Source organism: Fusarium flagelliforme (assembly GCF_020744385.1).
Source record: "Fusarium flagelliforme strain FIESC 12 MPI-CAGE-AA-0113 chromosome Unknown B0J16scaffold_8, whole genome shotgun sequence".
Lineage (NCBI taxonomy): Eukaryota > Fungi > Ascomycota > Sordariomycetes > Hypocreales > Nectriaceae > Fusarium > Fusarium flagelliforme.
Genome location: NW_025763510.1, coordinates 1,132,517 through 1,150,909, shown reverse-complemented (window position 1 = coordinate 1,150,909; position 18,393 = coordinate 1,132,517). Strand labels below are relative to the sequence as shown.

The 18,393-nt window shown below is 48.7% G+C and overlaps 6 protein-coding genes across 6 annotated transcripts; 2 read left to right on the top strand and 4 right to left on the bottom strand.

Moving 5' to 3' along the window:
* Positions 1–21: 21 nt before the first annotated feature.
* B0J16DRAFT_350283 (uncharacterized protein) lies at positions 22–3,369 on the bottom strand. The gene is made up of 2 exons (XM_046129026.1): positions 949–3,369; positions 22–783 (listed from the first exon to the last, which is right to left on the bottom strand). Exons 1-2 carry the CDS (start codon positions 3,269–3,271, stop codon positions 164–166), a joined length of 2,943 nt encoding a protein of 980 aa, XP_045977841.1. The 5' UTR covers positions 3,272–3,369; the 3' UTR covers positions 22–163.
* Positions 3,370–4,297: 928 nt separating this feature from the next.
* Positions 4,298–6,301, bottom strand: B0J16DRAFT_192241 (CrcB-like protein-domain-containing protein). Its single transcript, XM_046122808.1, has one exon. It carries the CDS (start codon positions 5,853–5,855, stop codon positions 4,395–4,397), a length of 1,461 nt encoding a protein of 486 aa, XP_045977840.1. The 5' UTR covers positions 5,856–6,301; the 3' UTR covers positions 4,298–4,394.
* A 145-nt stretch (positions 6,302–6,446) lies between these two features.
* B0J16DRAFT_418790 (uracil phosphoribosyltransferase-domain-containing protein) lies at positions 6,447–7,631 on the top strand. Its single transcript, XM_046133792.1, has 3 exons — positions 6,447–6,950; positions 7,002–7,101; positions 7,149–7,631. The coding sequence occupies exons 1-3, from the start codon at positions 6,771–6,773 to the stop codon at positions 7,541–7,543; spliced, it is 675 nt and encodes a 224-aa protein (XP_045977839.1). The 5' UTR covers positions 6,447–6,770; the 3' UTR covers positions 7,544–7,631.
* B0J16DRAFT_350279 (ATP dependent DNA ligase domain-containing protein) lies at positions 7,632–10,824 on the bottom strand. The gene is made up of 2 exons (XM_046129025.1): positions 10,557–10,824; positions 7,632–10,509 (listed from the first exon to the last, which is right to left on the bottom strand). The coding sequence occupies exons 1-2, from the start codon at positions 10,637–10,639 to the stop codon at positions 7,638–7,640; spliced, it is 2,955 nt and encodes a 984-aa protein (XP_045977838.1). The 5' UTR covers positions 10,640–10,824; the 3' UTR covers positions 7,632–7,637.
* A 424-nt stretch (positions 10,825–11,248) lies between these two features.
* Positions 11,249–13,864, bottom strand: B0J16DRAFT_376125 (uncharacterized protein). Its single transcript, XM_046130748.1, has 2 exons — positions 11,838–13,864; positions 11,249–11,788 (listed from the first exon to the last, which is right to left on the bottom strand). Exons 1-2 carry the CDS (start codon positions 13,493–13,495, stop codon positions 11,626–11,628), a joined length of 1,821 nt encoding a protein of 606 aa, XP_045977837.1. The 5' UTR covers positions 13,496–13,864; the 3' UTR covers positions 11,249–11,625.
* A 2,638-nt stretch (positions 13,865–16,502) lies between these two features.
* Positions 16,503–18,254, top strand: B0J16DRAFT_276629 (alkaline-phosphatase-like protein; the record flags this gene model as incomplete). Its single annotated transcript, XM_046123761.1, has 2 exons — positions 16,503–17,045; positions 17,106–18,254. The coding sequence occupies 2 exons, from the start codon at positions 16,503–16,505 to the stop codon at positions 18,252–18,254; spliced, it is 1,692 nt and encodes a 563-aa protein (XP_045977836.1).
* Between the last annotated feature and the right edge of the window lie 139 nt (positions 18,255–18,393).

The following is an 18,393-nucleotide window of genomic DNA, read 5'->3' as shown; positions in this document are numbered from 1 at the left end:
TAAAATGGCTGATGTGCTCCATCCCTTATGCTCTTGATTCTTGATACCCTGATGTATGCTTTACTGCCTAAACAAAGTTCCAATGCTGTCCAAGTTGCCGTCCCCTTTTCAAAACCCATCGAACTAGGTATCGTATTTTCCAGACCTAAAGCGCCTTCATAAATCATGATTGATGTCTGTAATGTCCATAATAACCTGTATCAATGTCCTCATGTCTCACAAGAACATTGTTCTTTTGCTGTTGCACCACGGAATGTCCGACGCCCAGCGTATGATCATCCCACTCCACCGCAGGCCTCCTCTCACCTGTTCTTGTTGTCAACTCACCATACACATATGTTCCTCCAAGTTCCTTGATACGCTGCTTTCGGTCATCGCCATCCATTGCTGCCATGCCACTAAAATGATCCACCATATTACTCTCGCTGACATAGTACATCGCTCCAGCAATGGAGCTTGGGTCGACCGGCATATCAGGCCAGCGGATAAGGAAGCTAATGATGATCGTGAGAGCCATCAAAGCCAAGATTCCAACTGAAATGCGAGCGCAGATATCATGGGAGATTCTGACTTGAGACAGCGAGTAGGGAATGTTGGCGAGCAGAATTGGCATGAACTCCGAAAATATGGCCATCAATGCCACGAGACCTGGGAAAATTTGGCGATGCTTAATGGCAGACCAGAAACCCGAAAAGGGGTTCGTTGATCGAGTAAGGAGGACCGAGTTTGAGGCCGATTGAGGACCGTACGACATGACTTGGTATGGAACAACCATGGCGATGGCTAGACAATGTTAGCAAGGATTTCCTAATGTAGCAGAAGTTGTTCTCTAAGGTTTAGGACGGTAAAATAAAGTAGCATATATAACAACCCAAGCTGGCATGACGTGCATGAACTATTTCGTCTCTTGGATCCTCAGTGACCAACCATCAAAGAAATGGCACTTACTGACAAAGAATGCTGACCAGCTGAAGGAGATGATGACACCAAAGGTAGCAAACAAGAAACGAACACCAAAGGTTTGGCTATTCATAAAGTTCTTGAACGACGAAGACTTGTCAAGTGTGAGGTGGTAGTACAGCAAAAATACCATCAAACCAAGTAGGAACAGCAGAAATACTAATCGCCAGGCGAGGCCAAGAAGGAAGAACGGGTTCCTTCGACCAGTGCTCACAACTTCCGTGTCCACGGAACTAGTCTCTGACGGTAATGACTGTTGGAGGTTCTCCCCAGCATCGTCATAGAGAACAATGCCGTATTCCGTTTTGCCTGCATGGTTCTCAAAGAAACCAAACCCATATCGCTTTTCGGCCACCTCCTTTTTGATCTTCCGCTCTGAGTCTTGACGGGGCCTGATATCCCTATTGGCAGCGAGAGATGCAATACCTGCAACACTCCAGGGGTTTGCGTAAAGACCAGTGTGAAAGTCTCTCAAACAGAATAACAATGCACAGAGAAGCAGGATGATAAGACCCAGAAGAGCGAGAAGAATACGTGATGATAAGGGAGAAACGCCGAGTGCCGGAGCACAACCTTCGAAGGCGTTGATCTTACACTGGCCATGCATCTTGAAACCGATAGCTTCAACAGCTATGGGCGCCAGAAGCGCCGACACCAATGCGATGGTCATAGTGATAAATGGCACAGGGTGACCCTCAAGCAGAACGTTGAAAGGTTCTATGATACTACCTAAACCACCAAAATGGAGACTCATCGACTCCGATCCTCTAGCGCCATATTCTTGATTCATGGCGTGGAATGGTTGGAAAAGCTGCGCGTTATAGTCGATAGCTCGAGCAGGGATTGAGAGCATGACTGCCAGCATAGGAGGAAGGAACTTGCCCAGGAAATACTTCCCGGCATCAAGCTCAAACACAGTAATCACTGTTTTAACGACCCCGCCAGTATCCTCGGATTCGGATGCGTCCCCGGTGGCAGTAGGGGCGATTGTGGTGGTCTTCTCGTACGTTCTCGTAGCACCTTTGACAGTTGAAATCCGAGTCGAAGAGTCTGTTCTGTCAGATGTTATCGTCTCGGTTTTCTCGGTGGACTTTATCGACACGATAGTTGTAGGCGCGGCGGACCTGGTAAGTGTTGCCAAGGAAGCGGCCTTTGTAGATACAACTTGTTTAGTTGTAAGCAGACCATCTGCGCCAGTCTCGACAACATCGACTGTGGTTTCGATTGCTTCAAACTCGCTCACGAATGTCTCAACGCCATCAGAGATGACCACGTTCACTGTCTCGATGTCTTGAACCTTGGTCACGTAGGTTGTAGGGTCTAGCTTCTCAACCTTCTTAATGGTGCGGTCAGGATCGACCGTTACGACATCGATAACAGTGGGTTTGGCCTTCTCTGTTGGCTTAGGTTTCGGCATAGGCCTTTGGTTTGTATCTGTGTAAACGGAGGTGATGGTGATTCGGCCGTATGAGACATAGGTGCTTGCCGAAGCAGTCGTCTCTCCCACACTTTCATATGCTGTAGGCGCCGCTTCGGTTATAAGATGTGAAATTGTTTTTGTCTCTCCATCCTCAACAATCGTGGTGTAAATCGTTTCTGTTCTGTCTCCTTCCAAAGTTGACGTATAAGTGGCTACCACACCAGGTAATGAATAGGCTTGGGTAATTGTAATTGCCTCCGAATATGTCAAGGTACCAGGAGCGGCAGAGTCAGATCCAGAGGGGTATATGTAAGAGTAACCAACGCTGATGCTTGTGATGATGGACTCTGACATTTCTGCTGGCTTTGTGGTGACAATTGCTGTAACGACCTTTGTTGGTATGACGGTGACATCTGTACTGGTAAATGTTGACCCATCTTTTACTGTTGTTGTATAACCCCAATGCGTGGTATAATCAGTTGTAGTGATCGTTTCCGTGTATTTGCCTGTAGTACCAGGCACTGTAACTACAGTAGAGATGTCGCTCACGATGACTGTAGTCGCCAATCGTGTTCGTCCCATTGGGGTCATGGGTAAGTCATTCGAGTCGTCCCCTCTTGGAAAGTTGGGATTGTCGATGGGATTCCGCTTGTGAACAATCTTCGCAGTCCCATCAGAATTAGGCATCTCTATCATTGCCCAAATGACGAGACCCATTACAGCCAGAAGGAAAGCGATCTGGCCAACGATGAAGTACCATCTTAAAGCTGTCGGTTTGTAGAAAGTCTTCTTCCTGTTGGAGGGCAGTTTGTCTGAGTTAGTGTCCCACAAGGTATCATCTGTCGCTTGAGGCGCGTAGTGGGCGTCTACGCCAGCTTGACTTGAATACATAACGACAGTGACTTTGGAGCTCTTGCTTCACGGTGAGGAAATGATCATCGAGACATTATAATGAAATAGATTGACGGGTCAGAGAGAGGGGAAAGAAGGCAAGAGCGGAGTGCGGAAGAGTATAGGTAGTTCTATTAATACTAAGGATGGCTTAGCCTCAAGCCTCAGGATTCTAAGCTGACATTCAATCGGGATATAAACAGACCAACAGAGCAGCATAAGCATAGCCGCAAAGCATTGTGGGGGGTTGGACGAGCTTTGGCCGCATTTGCTGACAGTCCAGACAGCCTAAGACAGATCCGTAGCTGACGATTGGTTATCCGTGCAAAGGTCAAACAAAGTGGCGTTGGGCTGAGGTGCAGTTGCGTTAGACCATATAGGGCTGAATCTTCTTAACAGGGAGGTTGAATCGTTCTCGTTGGTTCAGTCTCTGACGCCCCGAAAAGCATGTAAGACGATGTAGCTGATGATGTGGGTGCGAGTATACCAAGCATCCTCAACCTCTTCCTGTGGATCGGGTAAGGGAGTCTTGAGCGCAGACCAGTCTTCAACCCAGTCCAGTGTGCTTTCTGGTGCAGGCTGGAGGCATTGTGCAGCAGTGCGGCTGTCGAGGGACTCATAAGTCTTGCGATTATTGGCAATTTTCTTCTTATACCTTCGCTTGTAATCACGTTTATCGTTCCGGGCCTTTTTCTTCTCTTTGCAAGATGGTTGCTCGCAGAATTTTGGGCGAAGGCATGGCGAGGATGCCACCTTTCTAAGACGGTTCTCATCGAGCTTCGTTTCTCTAAAATCCCTTCGTAGATCGAATTCCAGATATTCTTGACTTGGCGACTTGTCCGATGTTGCATGAACCTTCTTCCGCGGTTGTGGCTTTGCGGGGGAAGCATATTTGGTCTTGGAGTTTTGCTTTTTCTTGCCCATTATGTCGATGAAATGATATGGTTATTGTGCGTGTGCCTGATATCTCTTCATGAATAAGAGAGGGAAAAGAAGATGCCCTCGAGCGCAGAGTAAGTATTTATATCAATCCAGAAATAGGCTCAGAAAAAAAGCTCAAGTAACTTTCGACGATGCAGCTGCTCTATGAGCCATGAACAAGAAAATTGCGTTCCTAACTTTGCTAAGTTTTACACAAAAGCTTGCTGTAACCGTCACTCCACTGTAGCCCTCCCATGATCGCAATCATCAAGGCCAGCGAGACAATAATACTCATGGTGCCATAAACCCACGAACTCCGTCGTCGCAGGCCAGCGAGCTCAGCTACCCACGTCGAAATGGTCGTCAAACATCCACAAAACCCATCTTCGATACCCTGCAGCACCTGGCAACCAATGATTCCACCCAGGGGCACATGGGCAAGATCCCACGCCATACCTAGCACCGCCGTACCCAGCACGTTGGCAGAGAAGGTTCCGACAGGGAACGTCGCCATCTTCCCGTTAAGGTGAAGGGACAGGTAAAAGCGTAGAAGACAACCGAGTGGTGCGAACACCAGTGAGAAGATTGCTTGACCACGCCAAGCTTCGTGGGGTGGGAAGATAGCGAGCAATATAGCCCCAAGCCAGCAGCCCCAGCCAAGGAGCACGCCGAGCGGATCTAATATACGTCGACTCAGCGAAAAGGGGACTGAAGGGGTGATGCGCTCAAGACCAACGGCCAGGTGACTTCCCACAAATAAGCCAGATAGCGATAGCGAAACTGTGGTAATGATGACAGCTAACATGGCCATAAAAGAATATCCTCCGTTGCGACTTGTTGGTGATTCTGACCACCCGGGCGTCGTCAACTCGTTGGACAAAGCCAAGAATATGTCCCTGATAAAACTCGAAAACGTAGTGAAGCTTCCGCAGAAGCCCGTCGCAAGTCCAATGTACAGAGGAATCGTTTTCTTTGTCGCCAAATGTGCCCTTTTTGCCGCCTCGAGGTCTACTTCCTTCTGCTGACTCGAGCCAGACCCGACCTCTCCTTCGCCGCGCTTCTGCTTGGTCCGTTTAATAGCATCGTCATATGTCGGAGTCCCCCACTCGTTGAGAAAAAGCTTTCGGTCCTCGGCAAGAAATCCCATAACCAGACTCCCAGTAAAGTTCGCCCAGATGGTGTTGAAAATAACGGGTGTGCCGCTGTAGCGCGTCAGCGCTGTCAACCCTAATCGTGCTAACGTTCCGAGAATCGCGAAAAGCACGAGATATGAGTGCGTATATAGCCCAGTGAGCAGCTTTGATGTCTCTTTCGGCTCTGTCTCTTGTGATAGAGGCTCTGGTTCTTGATCCCTGGGTCCATGGCGGGCTGCGTTGCTTTGCCTTCTTGATTGCTCATGAGTCGGTTCTGGCGACAGAGTATCGAGCGCAGGAATCGATCTTGTCTCGTTCAGATCGCTATAGTCTTGTGGGACCTTGTAGGCGCCCGAGTCGCATCGCTTTGACTGTGATGGCGATTGAGCTGAGCCATTCGCAACATCGTTGTTGGGGTCTTCTTCACATGCCGGTCGTCCCTTGCCATCGTTGATCTCAGCGTGGGCTTTTGGCGTATTGTAGGCTCCAGCACTCGAGCGCCGGTTTTGGTCGGAGAAATTGTTGTTCATGCCGCGTTTCCCTCGTTGTATTCATACGTTCACTTCAATTCAGGAATCTCGACGTGCTGCGACGGCACAATTGGTGGTGTAGAGTCATTGTTTTGGAGATGATGTTGGGTCATGGTTGATATTAACGCTATAGCTGACTGTCAAAAGTTATACTTTGAGGCTGGATCTGCCGGATATGACGGCATATCGCGAGGAAAGAAACATCCCGAGCGACAGCCACTATGGAATTTGGTACTGGCGTGTTTATTTATGTGGAGGCGTATTGCATTTCGAGATAGTGGAGTCTTGAATGTGGAGGAGAACAAGGGTCTATAAGAAGGAGATAACAAGCCGCAACTGATAGAGAGAATGAGGCGACAGCTTCTGCTTAGTCCAATAGTGTTGGATTGGTGCCTAAGCAAGGCCAACAGCGGACAATGATATGTTGAGTCTCACCGCGTTTCGATAACAGCCCTGTCTTGTCTTGTCTGTTCAGGTCCCTCAATCAACAAAACGGAGCTCACCGCTTATCTTATCGCACCCCGCCCTACTCCGGGCGTCCGCTGTAGGTACCTAGCAGGCCTAGCTCAAGGTAAGCTCCCGTCTACCCCGCCGTCCTTGTGATCTCTCTTAGACCGTCACGGTAAGAGTCCATGTAGTACAAGATATGCTGATAAAGAGGTATTGTACTGTGCCTGTACCTGTGCTGTGCTATGTTGTGTTATCCTTGACGTGTCTCTCCCTAAGGCCAAGCTCCCTCTTCCTCGAATACAAAACCCCCTCCCATCTCCTTTCTCTCTTCGTACTATCCTTCTCTCTTCTCTTTCTTCCTCTCCTTGGCTTCGTCCCAGCATCTTACCCCTGGTGCTTAATCGTTTCCTCGTAGACTCCTCATTGTGAACGAATTCGTACATTTTCTGAATCAAGATACATACAATGGCTTCTTTACCGTCCAACGTTCATGTCTCTCAGCACCCGTGTCTCAGGGCCAAGTTGAGCCAGCTTCGCTCAAAGTCCATTAGCCCTAGAGAGGTCAAATCATTGATTCATGAGATTTCCCTGATTGTCTCTTGTGAGGCTCTTGCTTCATCTTTGGAAGCCACAGAAGGATCTCAGGTATGAAATGTGATGAAACTATACACGCCGGACTCCGTTAACAATATGAAGGATGAGACACCTCTGGGCTTTCAATTCAAGTCTACCACAGTTCATCCAAGCACTATGTGCTTGGTTCCTATCTTGCGATCAGGCCTTGGCATGGTTGACGGTACGTTTAGCCTGTTGTCTATTAGATCTCCAGACTGACATTCCCAGCTGTGCAAACGATGCTCCCTATTGCAGTCCCAGTCCACCACCTGGGCATGTATCGCGAGCCTTCAACTCTCGACCCAGTCGAGTATTACAACAACCTTCCTCAGCAATCCTCCAGCGAAGGTGCCAGCAGTCTCGCTATCCTGGTCGACCCCGTTATTGCAACTGGTGGAACCTGCGCTGCCGCTATCCAGACACTTCGCGAATGGGGCGCAAAGCGAATTCTTGTCCTGTCTGTCATTGGAGCTAATGAGGGTGTTCAAAGAGTTGCGGCCGAGTGGCCCGAGGGATGTGAGGTTTGGATCGCTGCAGTGGACAATGAGCTGACCAGTGATGGTATGCTCAAGCCTGGTTTGGGAGATGTTGGTGACAGACTATTCTTGACCATTGGTAAATGAGTACGCGCCGACGGCTTCTATTTCGATGGCGTTATTCACTATTGCATAAATATAAAGGCTAGGTAGAATACATTTGTTATATACCCCATCATTCTCAAGGGACCACAAATCGTTCCTCATCAAGTAATGTGCTTTCCTTCCAGCATTCATCGATCCAATCTCCTGTCACAACTCGCGGCTGTATACGTCTGGAGCTCAACTCCTTGCGTATCATATCAGCCGCCTCGCCCACCTGCATAGGATCATCTCCCTTTATCACCACGTGTGATACGGACAAGTCGTTGGCGTCGTCTGTGACACTTCCTCCACCATACTTGACGAGATGCTTCAACCTTGAGACCTTTTTGTCGCCAGCTTCCACCGCATGGAATAGCACTATGCAACGTCGAAATGTCAAACTTCTCAAGTTTGCCAGGTCTTTTCCATGATCCTCAAGCTGTTGTATAAACTCATTCTTGTCGAAAGTTATGCCATCCTCAATCTTTGGCATATCATTCATAACTTCTCTCAGCTCTTCGATAGACAGATCGCGCACGTAGCTATCACCGAACTGATCTGTGTTGTCGTTTGCTGCTCTTTGCAACGCATCGGTGGCATGGAATAAATGCGAATGCTCGAACGGCAAAAGAAAAGCGCCCAAGTCCTGCTCGAGGCAATCTCTAAGCCATTTCGGGCGGATAATATTTACGTTTCCTTCTTTGATAAGACTTGCTACCTTGATCACCTTTTTGTCGGCAATAAGAACCATGTTAGTGCCAGGCACCGCTCTTTGAGAGACGGTACCGCCATTCTCCTTAATGATAGCTTCGAGCTGAGATTTTGTCTTTTTGTAGGGTTTGAGTGCCTCAGAAAGAACACAAAACTCCAGCCCTTCGAATAATTCTGTCGTCTCCCCCGTAAGCTCGGCAGCTGTTGTATCCTCTCCAGCGATGGTGAGCTCTCTCTTGATTCGTTTGGGGTTGCGCCGCTTCCTGTCCTCCACTGTCATCGCTTTTTCCTTCGACTCTTCGTCAACACGCTGTTTCAACTCTTGAAACTCCTCAAGCGATAAAGCAGTATTCCAGCTTCGGTCCAATCGAAGACGTCTAAATCGCGGGAATCGCAGAGTGAAGCCACGAGCAAATTGATCCGAAGGTCCTACACTGGCCGCTTTGACGGAAATCACAACAGAATCTTTGGGTCGGATCCAAACATCCGGGCGCTCGTATTGCCTGGACTCGCCTCCTCCCAATTCAATGTACTCTGAGGGCGGATTCCTGTGGTCCCACTCAATCCATTTTCCTTCTGTTCGATGTCGAATCTCTGCATAGTCCTCTCCGCGGAAGCCGCCTCCTACTTTGAAGAAACTGAAGCACTTTTCAGGATTGGCACCAGCTTGTATGTGATTTTGAGTGACACGCAGTCCACATAGGAAGCTCGATAGAGCGCCCCCACGTTTACCTGTACCGTAAAAGCCACCGATGATGACACAATCAAGAGACTCTCCAAATTCGGACATATATTCAGGTTTGACTTTGAGCCAGTCATCGTTTCGACTGTTGAGACGGTACATGGACCGGGGATTCTTCAGAACAAGGCCCTCGGAAGCATTGGCAACAACCTCGCGGAGAAGGGGCTCGATAGCGTCGGCACTCGTTGCACTGGTGTAGCTATGTATTTCGAGTCGACGGTGCACAGGCTTTATCGCTTTCTCTAGAGCTCGGTGTCGATCTCGTAAAGTGTATTGTGTCAAGGGTTTATTATTGAGGTAGAGGATGTCGAAGACTCGAAATAAGGGACGGTGGCCGGCTGAGTCTGTATCCGACTTGTTCTGCTGCTCCGAGATCGCAGCAGTCTTGAGGGTGCCGAAAGGCACTATCTTGTCGACACCCATATCCCACGTAATCATCTCTCCATCGAGAATCAGATTCTTCACGCCCGAGGCGAAGGCATTCTTGAGGTGTCTAGTCAGACTTGAGTTCTCATCCTGAAGGCCATCGCCGTAAAGATATGTATAGTCTTTTGCCTTTCTTGACCAGAAACAAAACTTTCTGCCGCCTGGATGGCTCTTGTCTTGGACCATATGCACTTGCATACGCTCGCCGTCAAGTTTTTCCTCGATCCAGAACTCAGGGTCCTCTTCGGTCGGTCGGAGGAGCTCGATCATCTTTTGAAAAGATGCAGGCATCTGAAATTGGGCAAGCTGGGGCTGGAAACATTGCATCAGAGCGACGCCTGTCTCATCTTGTTCAAGGCGAGTTTCTGGGTTCCAGAGTTCCCAGCAAACACGTCTCAGACTTGACGATACGCTGAACAAAGCATCACCGTCAGGATGCCAGAGATCTAAAAAGGTCTTCTCTGTGGCGCCAACTTTCATCTGCTTGAGCACGATTCGTATGAGCCACATAAGCTCTTCTGCATTCATGCGATGGTAGAAAGTCTCAAAAACACGTAGGTTTTCCATTTCTCCTGTTGAAGCCGCGAGCTTGTCGAGCTGCTCGTTCACCTCGGCAATGGTCATATTGCCGACCTGAGTCCGCATTGGTCGCTTCGAGATGACCTCAAAACAGCGTCCAGCAAAATCACCAGCTAACCGAGATGCCATAGTCTGGCCAGGTAGCTTCCAATGCAGAAGGTTGTAACCATCTTCGGAGTTCTTGTCGATTTTCATGAGCTTAACGAGCAACTTTCCGATAGTGTTCTCTTTGAGACCATAAACTCCACGATCGCGATCCTTGTCGGGGAGAATCAGACGCAAAGCAGGATAGAAATCGGGACCAACTTCTTTGCGCCATCGAATGATGAAACGCTCGATGATGTGCCGCCGCTGTTCATGGGGGGAGAGCTTGTTGACCCCGCGGGGAGCCTTTTTTGGACCAGCGCCAGTGGCATTCTGTTTCTTGTTCTCGTTGAGCGGGTTGAAGACTTCCCGAAAGAGTTCAGAGAACACGAGCGTCTTTGAGTGGTTCCTTGGACGATTTGGATACCTTTGATGAGGTCAGTACTGATATTGGGGTGCTTGACGATTACTGACTTTTCCTCCAACTCTTCACGGGTTACTCCCATGGAGCCATATTGTATATCGTCTTCATGCCTGGCGTCGTCGGTTTGCGACATGTTGCTTTGTTTACTTTCTGGTGTAAAACACCTGCACTACCGCCTCAATGCGCCAAAGATAATGCTGGTCTGAAATTGCTTTAATTTGAGAAGTTCAAGATAGAAATGGATGCAGAGAATGTGTATATTCTACTCTCAGGTCGGGAGATGGATCATTTTAAATTCCCGATCCGGGCTATGAGCAGATGAACGCTGTAAGCATATTCTGGACGTGAGCTTCAAATGGGGCAGGAAGTGGTTGCTGCCTGTAGGCTCCAGGGGCCCAAGCTTGTACAGTAACGGAATTCAAGAACATTATGTAAGCACTTGACCTCTTCAACGCGAAAGCTGTACCACAGTGAAGGATATCTTGCTAATCTGTATGAGGAAGTGACTTATGCCTTTGATGTTTGTTTGGTCCTCGAAAATCGAATTGAGCTGAAGCTGGCAGTTGGGCACGCAGGTGGGTGTTGGAAGAAATATCCTTGAAGTTAAGGTACAGAAATAAAGTAGCCTAATTGCTAGCCTAAACTCACATAAGATGACAAATTTTATTTCGTCTCTTATGCTCTCGGCGGCCAATTCTTCTGTCCCCCTGACAGCACATTCACCAGATTGGCACAAATTGCTGGCCCATTTACCTAGGTAGGCTTACGGCCCCAGCAAACAACATCAGTCCAAAGTCAAGAAATAGAAGCTCTTTATGCTCCCGGGGCATGCAAGCATGAAGATGGATGTGATGAGAAGCGAGGATGGGTGTGCTGCTGCTTGAACAACTGAATGTATTGTTCTTTTGTTTCTAGCGTTTCCTGACCACGGTCATCCTTTGGCAACAAACTACCTCTAGGTCTATACAAATGATCAGTAGAAACTGTTCATAAGCGCCACACTTAAATATGGAAACTTCCTGTTGATAATATTGCCCCTAATCCACTCTCCAATTCGGGTATCATTAAAACCAGATGCTTCGATCGTCCGTCCCATGCAAACCATAATCAATCATATCTTTAGCATGATCTTAGCTTGACCTTTTGGTTCTTGGACCTCGTCTTCTTTTTCCTCAACGTCAAGATGTGTCTTCTCTGCACAAACTTAACGAGCCAATTGTAGATCGCCTCTCGCGAGATAATCAAGATTGTGAACACAACGGTTGGAACAGCGCAAGCCCAGCTGGGAGTGGTTAGCCTTTTGGTTCAAAACAGATGAGAACCACACTTACAAATACCAAATGCCGTGGTGGATTTCAGGAAATCCCTCCTCGGCAAAATTCTGTCCAAAGAAACCGGTAATGAACGTCAATGGCAAGAAGATAATGGTGACTGTAGTAAGCTGCTTCATCGACTCGTTTTGGTGAGCTGCGATAGTGTTGAAAATCAGGTTGATCAGGTTATCGGATGATTGCTTGAGCTGCTGGAGAGCCTCGGTAATCATGATGCAGTGATCCAGAACGTCACCAAGATAGGTATGCGTCATGGGAGTAACTATGACACCAGACGAAGGGTTCTCAAGTACCTGCATGGCGTTCTCGTGGGTCATGGAAGTCTTGTGATCGCGAAGTACCCTGACCACATTGTCAATTGGGTTCAGGAAACTGAGCATCTTGTTCATCTCGCTGATGCAGAGATAGAGCTTTTTACTCTGACTGATATCCGGAGCTGTGAGGACGTCCAACTCGATATCTGCAATAATGTCTGTATAGATAGCCGTCAAAGGAATAGCGAGATCGATGATGGCGTCGATTATACCTTGACACAACAGCGACGCATCGTTCGACTCTCGAAGAATTGTGCCTGGGGTACTGAGACGGGTCACTATCGGCCGCTCGATGTCGCCGGCTGAGACCTCGAAGAAGGAAATAACGGTGTTGTCTGACGTCAAAAAGATAGACACTTGTTCTGCTGCCACGGCCATTTGGTAAGGCGCGAGAGAGGAGTGGCTTTCCATAAACTCTGTTCGTGCTTCATTTCCAGAAGCATGATATCGCTGCAACGTCCGTATCATGCCTGTTTCCTGCAGATCCGATGTGAGGTCCGGAGCCCGCAAGTTACTCTCAAATACACTCTTCTCGGGGTCTGCCGTCCGGCGGCTTCTCCAGAGTTGCCTCATAGATCCTCTTAGCGCGCCAAGAGTCTTTGAAGAGTATGTACTGCTCGTGTCAGTTGAGTCGTCCTCATCGTCGACCAAGTGGACAAGTTTTTGCAAAGTCAAGACGATAAAGGCATGATTTGGGTACCAGTCGGCCTTTGTTCGGTTTCGATTCTGCATTAAATCCTCCAACGCCAGCTTATGCAGGCCCTTTTTGTTGCCGATAGCCTGAATGACATCCCAGCTAAGCCCATTAACGTTTATCCATCGGCACCTTGCCCATTCTTCCTTGGGCTGATCCAAGAAGGCTATGAAACTCGCATTATCGAAGTGGCGCTTGACCATGCCGTCTTGCGAAAAGTCGATTACGGAGATTTCACATTGGGCTTGAAGTGCAGGCATGGAAGAATGTCCTCCATCGGGGAGCTTAGGGTCATAACCGGGTTCGGAACCAGGGTGCCAGCCTGGGCGATCGCCAAATGTCTCGAACTCATCAAAATCGTCGACCGTCTTAAACGTCGGAGCGCGACTGATTCGGCGACGCAATATTGACGGCGAAAAGTTCATCTCGCGATGTATTTCGGTATCGGATCGCACTGCTCGCACAGGCTCGGCCGGGGGTGGGGAGAGATTCTGCGTGTTGAGAGTGAGGTTGTAGCGGACATGTTGCTCGGCCTTCTCGTCAGAGGTATTGGTATTAGAGGACTGGCTCTGGCGGCCTTGTAGCTCTATGTCGTTGTCCATTGAGGAATCCTGCTCCGCTGGGATAGCGAAGTCCCTTGAAGTCGACATTAGAGGAATAGTTCGATACACAGGCAGGAGGGGGAAACGCAGGACTTTATACTACTGAGTAAAGATTGAGAAAATAAGTTTGACGCTGAGAATAAACCATCAGCTCAGCTGAAGTGCAAAGACGGAACTTTGGTGTTGGAGCTAAAAGATACGGGCCTCGAACAAAAATAAATTCGAGGATACTTTTCGCGACGCAGACGCAGGGGAAGGGAAGGAAAGCCCGTAAGCACCAGTACCAGTACCCGAAAGTGAAAGTGGCATCGGTAACCGTAGAAGGATTAGAAATAAGGGGCTTTTACTGGCATGAAACAAAAGCAACCAATAAATCCAGTGAGTCGCAGGCTTTATTGACGCATTATGATTGAGGAGTCATAAAGCTGAAGCCGGTTACCCGTCTTTAGGGGGAAAATACCTATGTTCTCGACCATGACATTCTGGCGATGTCATTCTCGGACAAGGCACGCGAAAACCCCACGCCCAATCGTCAATGAGCAGTCTCATCCTCTTTTGGCTAAGCTTTCATACTAAGCTTCATATCCACATTTATCCCGCCTCGGCACAGACTATGCAGCCAAGACGAAACTTAACAATTGATATATCAAAACTATCATACAATAGTTGCCATCAGACAAGAACAATAACCAGCCAGAGTGCTTTGAGGAGACACGGGGACTTTGGCACAGCATTGTTGCACCGCATAAAGAGGTCATACAACTATCCATACAGAAATCTTAGCGTCTTGGTTTGTGTTACAAAGTTGTCAGGCAAGGCATGACTCTTTTATTGCCTTCATGTTTATTCTACCTACCTACCTGGGATATATCAAAATATGAAATACCACAGCCACAATGACCCCATCATCATCCTACCATCAATTACCTGTAATATGGCAGCTCAATTAAAAGAGGATTGTTTCTCTCGTTGAACCTCGTTACTCCTGGTACTCGGGGTTACAAGGTGCATCTTCGGTCTGACTTGATCACCTTGGGACGAAATAATAGGGTATATGTCTGGTCCTGAGGGGGGCAGAATCTGTTACTACGTGAGCGATGGACATGCACGTTTCTCTTTTAAGAAAGCTATATGATCAAGGCAACCTCGACATCAGCTTTGGGCAACACCCCTCTCGGTGACCATGACATCTCCAGGTCGTAGACAACAGCCAAGCTTGAGAACCCAAGGATTAAAAACCATGACGATTTAACCTGGTATACCTAGGGTGTACACATTATAAATTACATCAACATTCCCGATGCGCTACTATTACCCTTGCCTGCAATAATCATACAGCCATAGTGCCCGTCCATTTCAGCTTGCGCTGGCCTTCTCTACTTAGCCGTCCTTATCGTACAATATCGTCTAGTTCAACTTCCTCCCCCCTCGGTGTTGCAAAACTGTGGGTAGCCAGGTACTGTGACAGAAGGACAGTTGGACCACCATTGAGGGGAGCAAACTCCATAGCTCGGGATAATCCACGTGTTGTGCCATCCAGGAACGCAATAATCCGGAACATCAAAGGGCAGCTCATTGATCGTGTCCGCTGTCCATGCCTCCGCATCGTTGATGCGGTCGATCTCTTGGTATATCAGGGGGCAAGCCGTGTCGAACAGAAGCTCCCCAAAACATCCGCAAAGGTTTAGGAATAAAACGTAGCCACACATATGGGCATTTCAGATCTTGATTTGCGTCTTGAGTTGTTTGGTATGTTTCGTTCGCTCTTTGGGTAGCATGAGCGATTCCAAAGAACGAGAAGCATAACGATTGTGCTGGTCGGAGCTTCGATGCAGTTTCAAGGCGAATTGGCTGCGTATGATCAGGACATATCATGGTCAATATCCTATGTCGTTTGAAAGCGCGAAGGGTCGTTTGTTGTCAATTCTCCATCTCGGACACTGGGCCAGCGACTTCGCCGACTGTATAAAGGGTTTGCGCATCTCCTCCCCCTGATGATCCGTTGTCAGTTAGCCCCTAGCCTGTGTGTAGCAGTTCTTTCCTAGCGAACTGGTTTGACAGCCGTCATCACTCGTTCCGAAAAGCAACGTGCAGATGGGTTGCTCCAGGCATGCCGGAAGAACCACAAACTCCCCTGTGACACCAAGCTGCCACTCTTATTCCAGCAGCCATTGGCTTCATTATGTCCGTTCTTTTGAGCTTTTATGAGCATCTGGGGATGAATCTACTTTGGTCAGTGTCTTGCAAGTTGGCCGCTTGACCTTCCATAATCAGGAGACAACGTTTGGTGAAGCAATTTCTTAGTGATAAGCCTGAAAAGTTGCTATGGCTGTAGTCAAAGCCAATCGTTAGAGCGACAGAGTCGGCTGGAAAGAAACGTTGAGTTGACTGGATTTGTTGTTTCAAAGTATTGTTCGAATTACCGCATCGAACGGCTTATCGGGAATCATCGCAGCCTGTTGAAACGTGCGGTGCGGATATCGCCTGTTTCCACTACGTCTTCATGGATATCATAGACACAAAAGGAGGATGAATGAGCGCAGCGAGGGTTTGGGAACGCGAGTCATTAGTCGTTAAAGAGGGTTCACCGTTTAAAGTTGGCGCTTATCCACGTGAAGATCTTAGATGTGGATTAAGGAACCTGAGCAGAAGCCGCATCTTGTGATCTCTGCATACGTCTCAGAATTACGTTCCCGTGGTCAAGGCAACTTATCGTTATTGGTTCTTATCTTCAATAATTGATCAACAATGAACAAACGGCCTCTTTTACCGCTCCACCCACAAGAACTACTGATGTCACAGACTCCACTGATAATGGAACGCTAGCCCCCCTGTATTGTAGCTTTCCAAGTCACAGCTAGAGCTCCCCGCGTGCAGCTCTAACAGCCCGTGTCGCATGTGCGACAATGCCGTAGTCGCCTTCCAACCATTTTGCCTTCTTCAACCTTGCACAACGCTCCTTTCTTACGCGGCCAGATACAATGGTTTGTCTCCCTCCTCCTCTTCTTTCCTCAACTCAGCACTTGTCATCCCTTTAGTCCTGAGGTAGCTAACGATGTCTTCTCCTCAGGCCAACGAAAGCGATCCTCTCTTATCCGGGTCCGGGTCCGGCCACGACCGCTCCCAGGCCGAAAGCAAGGCCGTCCGAAACTCGCGTCTCCGTGAGCTTGGTCTGTTTGCTTGGGCTTTGATCGCTACTGCGGCTGTTATTGTTGTAGCTATTTGGACTCAGCATGAGCAGCAGACCAAGCATGACCACAACACGCCTGCTACGAAGCGAAATCTCGTCTTCATGGTGTCAGATGGCATGGGACCTGCTTCCTTATCCTTGACGCGCAGCTACCGACAACATGTTGAAGACCTTCATTTTGGCGATACCCTTACACTGGACAAGCATTTCTGGGGAACGAGCCGAACTCGCTCCAACAGCTCCCTCGTCACAGATAGTGCTGCTGGTGCCACCGCCTTCTCCTGCGGCAAGAAGACCTACAACGGTGCCATTTCTACTCTGCCAAACCACGATCCTTGCGGAACCGTTTTGGAGGCTGCCAAGCGTGCTGGGTATCACACTGGTCTTGTTGTGACTACCAAGATTGAGGTACGAACAATCCCAGAAGTTCATGAGTTAGGGACGGCGAAGCTAATAGTGACTACTTAGGATGCGACTCCGGCTTGCTTCAACTCGCATGTTGTGCTTCGTGAAATGGAAGATGAAATTGCTCTTCAGCAGATTGGAGAGGGCGTCCTTGGTCGAACAGTTGATCTCATGCTTGGCGGTGGTCGCTGCAATTACCTGCCCAAGAGCGCAGAGGGCAGCTGCCGAGCTGATGACACGGATGTTGTTAAGATCGCAAAGGAAAAGCACAACTGGACCTACGCTGATGATCGCGCCGGTTTCGACGCTCTTAAGGGTGGCAACAACGTGAAGCTGCCTTTCCTCGGACTGTTTGCCCCAACGGACATTCCCTTCGAGATTGACCGCCGAAACCACAACGATGTCTACCCTTCGCTGAGTGAGATGGCCAAGACCGCTCTTCGCGCCCTCGAGAAAGCTACTGAGAAGAGTGATAAGGGCTTCTTCATCATGATTGAGGGTAGTCGAATCGACCATGCCGGTCACATCAACGATCCCGCCGCTCAAGTCCACGAGGTTCTTGAGTACGATAAGACCTTCCGAGCCGTTCTTGATTTCATCAAGCAGAGCAAGACTGAGACTGTTCTCGTCGCAACCAGCGATCATGAAACAGGCGGTCTGGCTACCGCGATTCAGGAACCCGGCCACCTCCCTGTTTACAACTGGTTCCCCAAGGTCCTTGCCAACGCGACTGCCTCAGCTGAGTGGCTCCATGCAAAACTCAATGCCCATCTCGTCTCCGATTCCGGGGCTAAGAAGAACATGGAAAAGCTTAAGAAATACATCAACGATGAACTTATCGTCCGCGGCCTTGGAATCTCCAACGCCTCCGATAAGGAGATCACTGCGATTGCTGAGCATCCTGAGAGTGCGCTCGTTCTCTTCTCGGCTCTCATCTCCCTCCGCGCCCATATCGGCTGGAGCACTCACGGCCATACCGCTGTTGACGTCAACATCTACAGCTCTGGTGGGCCCCGAACAGAGAACATCCGCGGCAACGTGGAGAACACCGACGTTGGTAAGTATCTGCGCGAGTACCTTGAGGTTGACGTCGACGCCATCACTTCGGAACTGCAGGATAAGATGGGCAAGGCCGCTGTTCAGGATACAGGTATGGAGGCGCTCGATGAGGTGTGGTCTCTTGGAAACAAGTATCATGCCATTGAGGGCTAATGGGCTTTACGACAATTAACTTACGGTTTGGACAAATATATGGTTTATGAAAGAGGTGGATAGTATGGGATAGAATAGCATACTCAGATGTACTAGTACAAAAGAGTCAAGCATGAAATTATGTATTGATATGTATTTC

What these genes read in the sequence shown, in the direction of transcription:
- B0J16DRAFT_350279 (XM_046129025.1), bottom strand. Translation starts at nt 10,639, where the DNA reads ATGTCGCAAACCGACGACGCCAGGCATGAAGACGATATACAATATGGC. An exon ending in CGTGAAGAGTTGGAGGAAAA is followed by an intron (nt 10,510 to 10,556) that starts GTCAGTAATCGT and finishes ACCTCATCAAAG; the next exon opens with GTATCCAAATCGTCCAAGGA.
- B0J16DRAFT_192241 (XM_046122808.1), bottom strand. Translation starts at nt 5,855, where the DNA reads ATGAACAACAATTTCTCCGACCAAAACCGGCGCTCGAGTGCTGGAGCC.
- B0J16DRAFT_418790 (XM_046133792.1), top strand. Translation starts at nt 6,771, where the DNA reads ATGGCTTCTTTACCGTCCAACGTTCATGTCTCTCAGCACCCGTGTCTC. An exon ending in AAGCCACAGAAGGATCTCAG is followed by an intron (nt 6,951 to 7,001) that starts GTATGAAATGTG and finishes AACAATATGAAG; the next exon opens with GATGAGACACCTCTGGGCTT. An exon ending in AGGCCTTGGCATGGTTGACG is followed by an intron (nt 7,102 to 7,148) that starts GTACGTTTAGCC and finishes TGACATTCCCAG; the next exon opens with CTGTGCAAACGATGCTCCCT.
- B0J16DRAFT_376125 (XM_046130748.1), bottom strand. Translation starts at nt 13,495, where the DNA reads ATGTCGACTTCAAGGGACTTCGCTATCCCAGCGGAGCAGGATTCCTCA. An exon ending in CACCACGGCATTTGGTATTT is followed by an intron (nt 11,789 to 11,837) that starts GTAAGTGTGGTT and finishes AACCACTCCCAG; the next exon opens with CTGGGCTTGCGCTGTTCCAA.
- B0J16DRAFT_350283 (XM_046129026.1), bottom strand. Translation starts at nt 3,271, where the DNA reads ATGTATTCAAGTCAAGCTGGCGTAGACGCCCACTACGCGCCTCAAGCG. An exon ending in CTGGTCAGCATTCTTTGTCA is followed by an intron (nt 784 to 948) that starts GTAAGTGCCATT and finishes AACATTGTCTAG; the next exon opens with CCATCGCCATGGTTGTTCCA.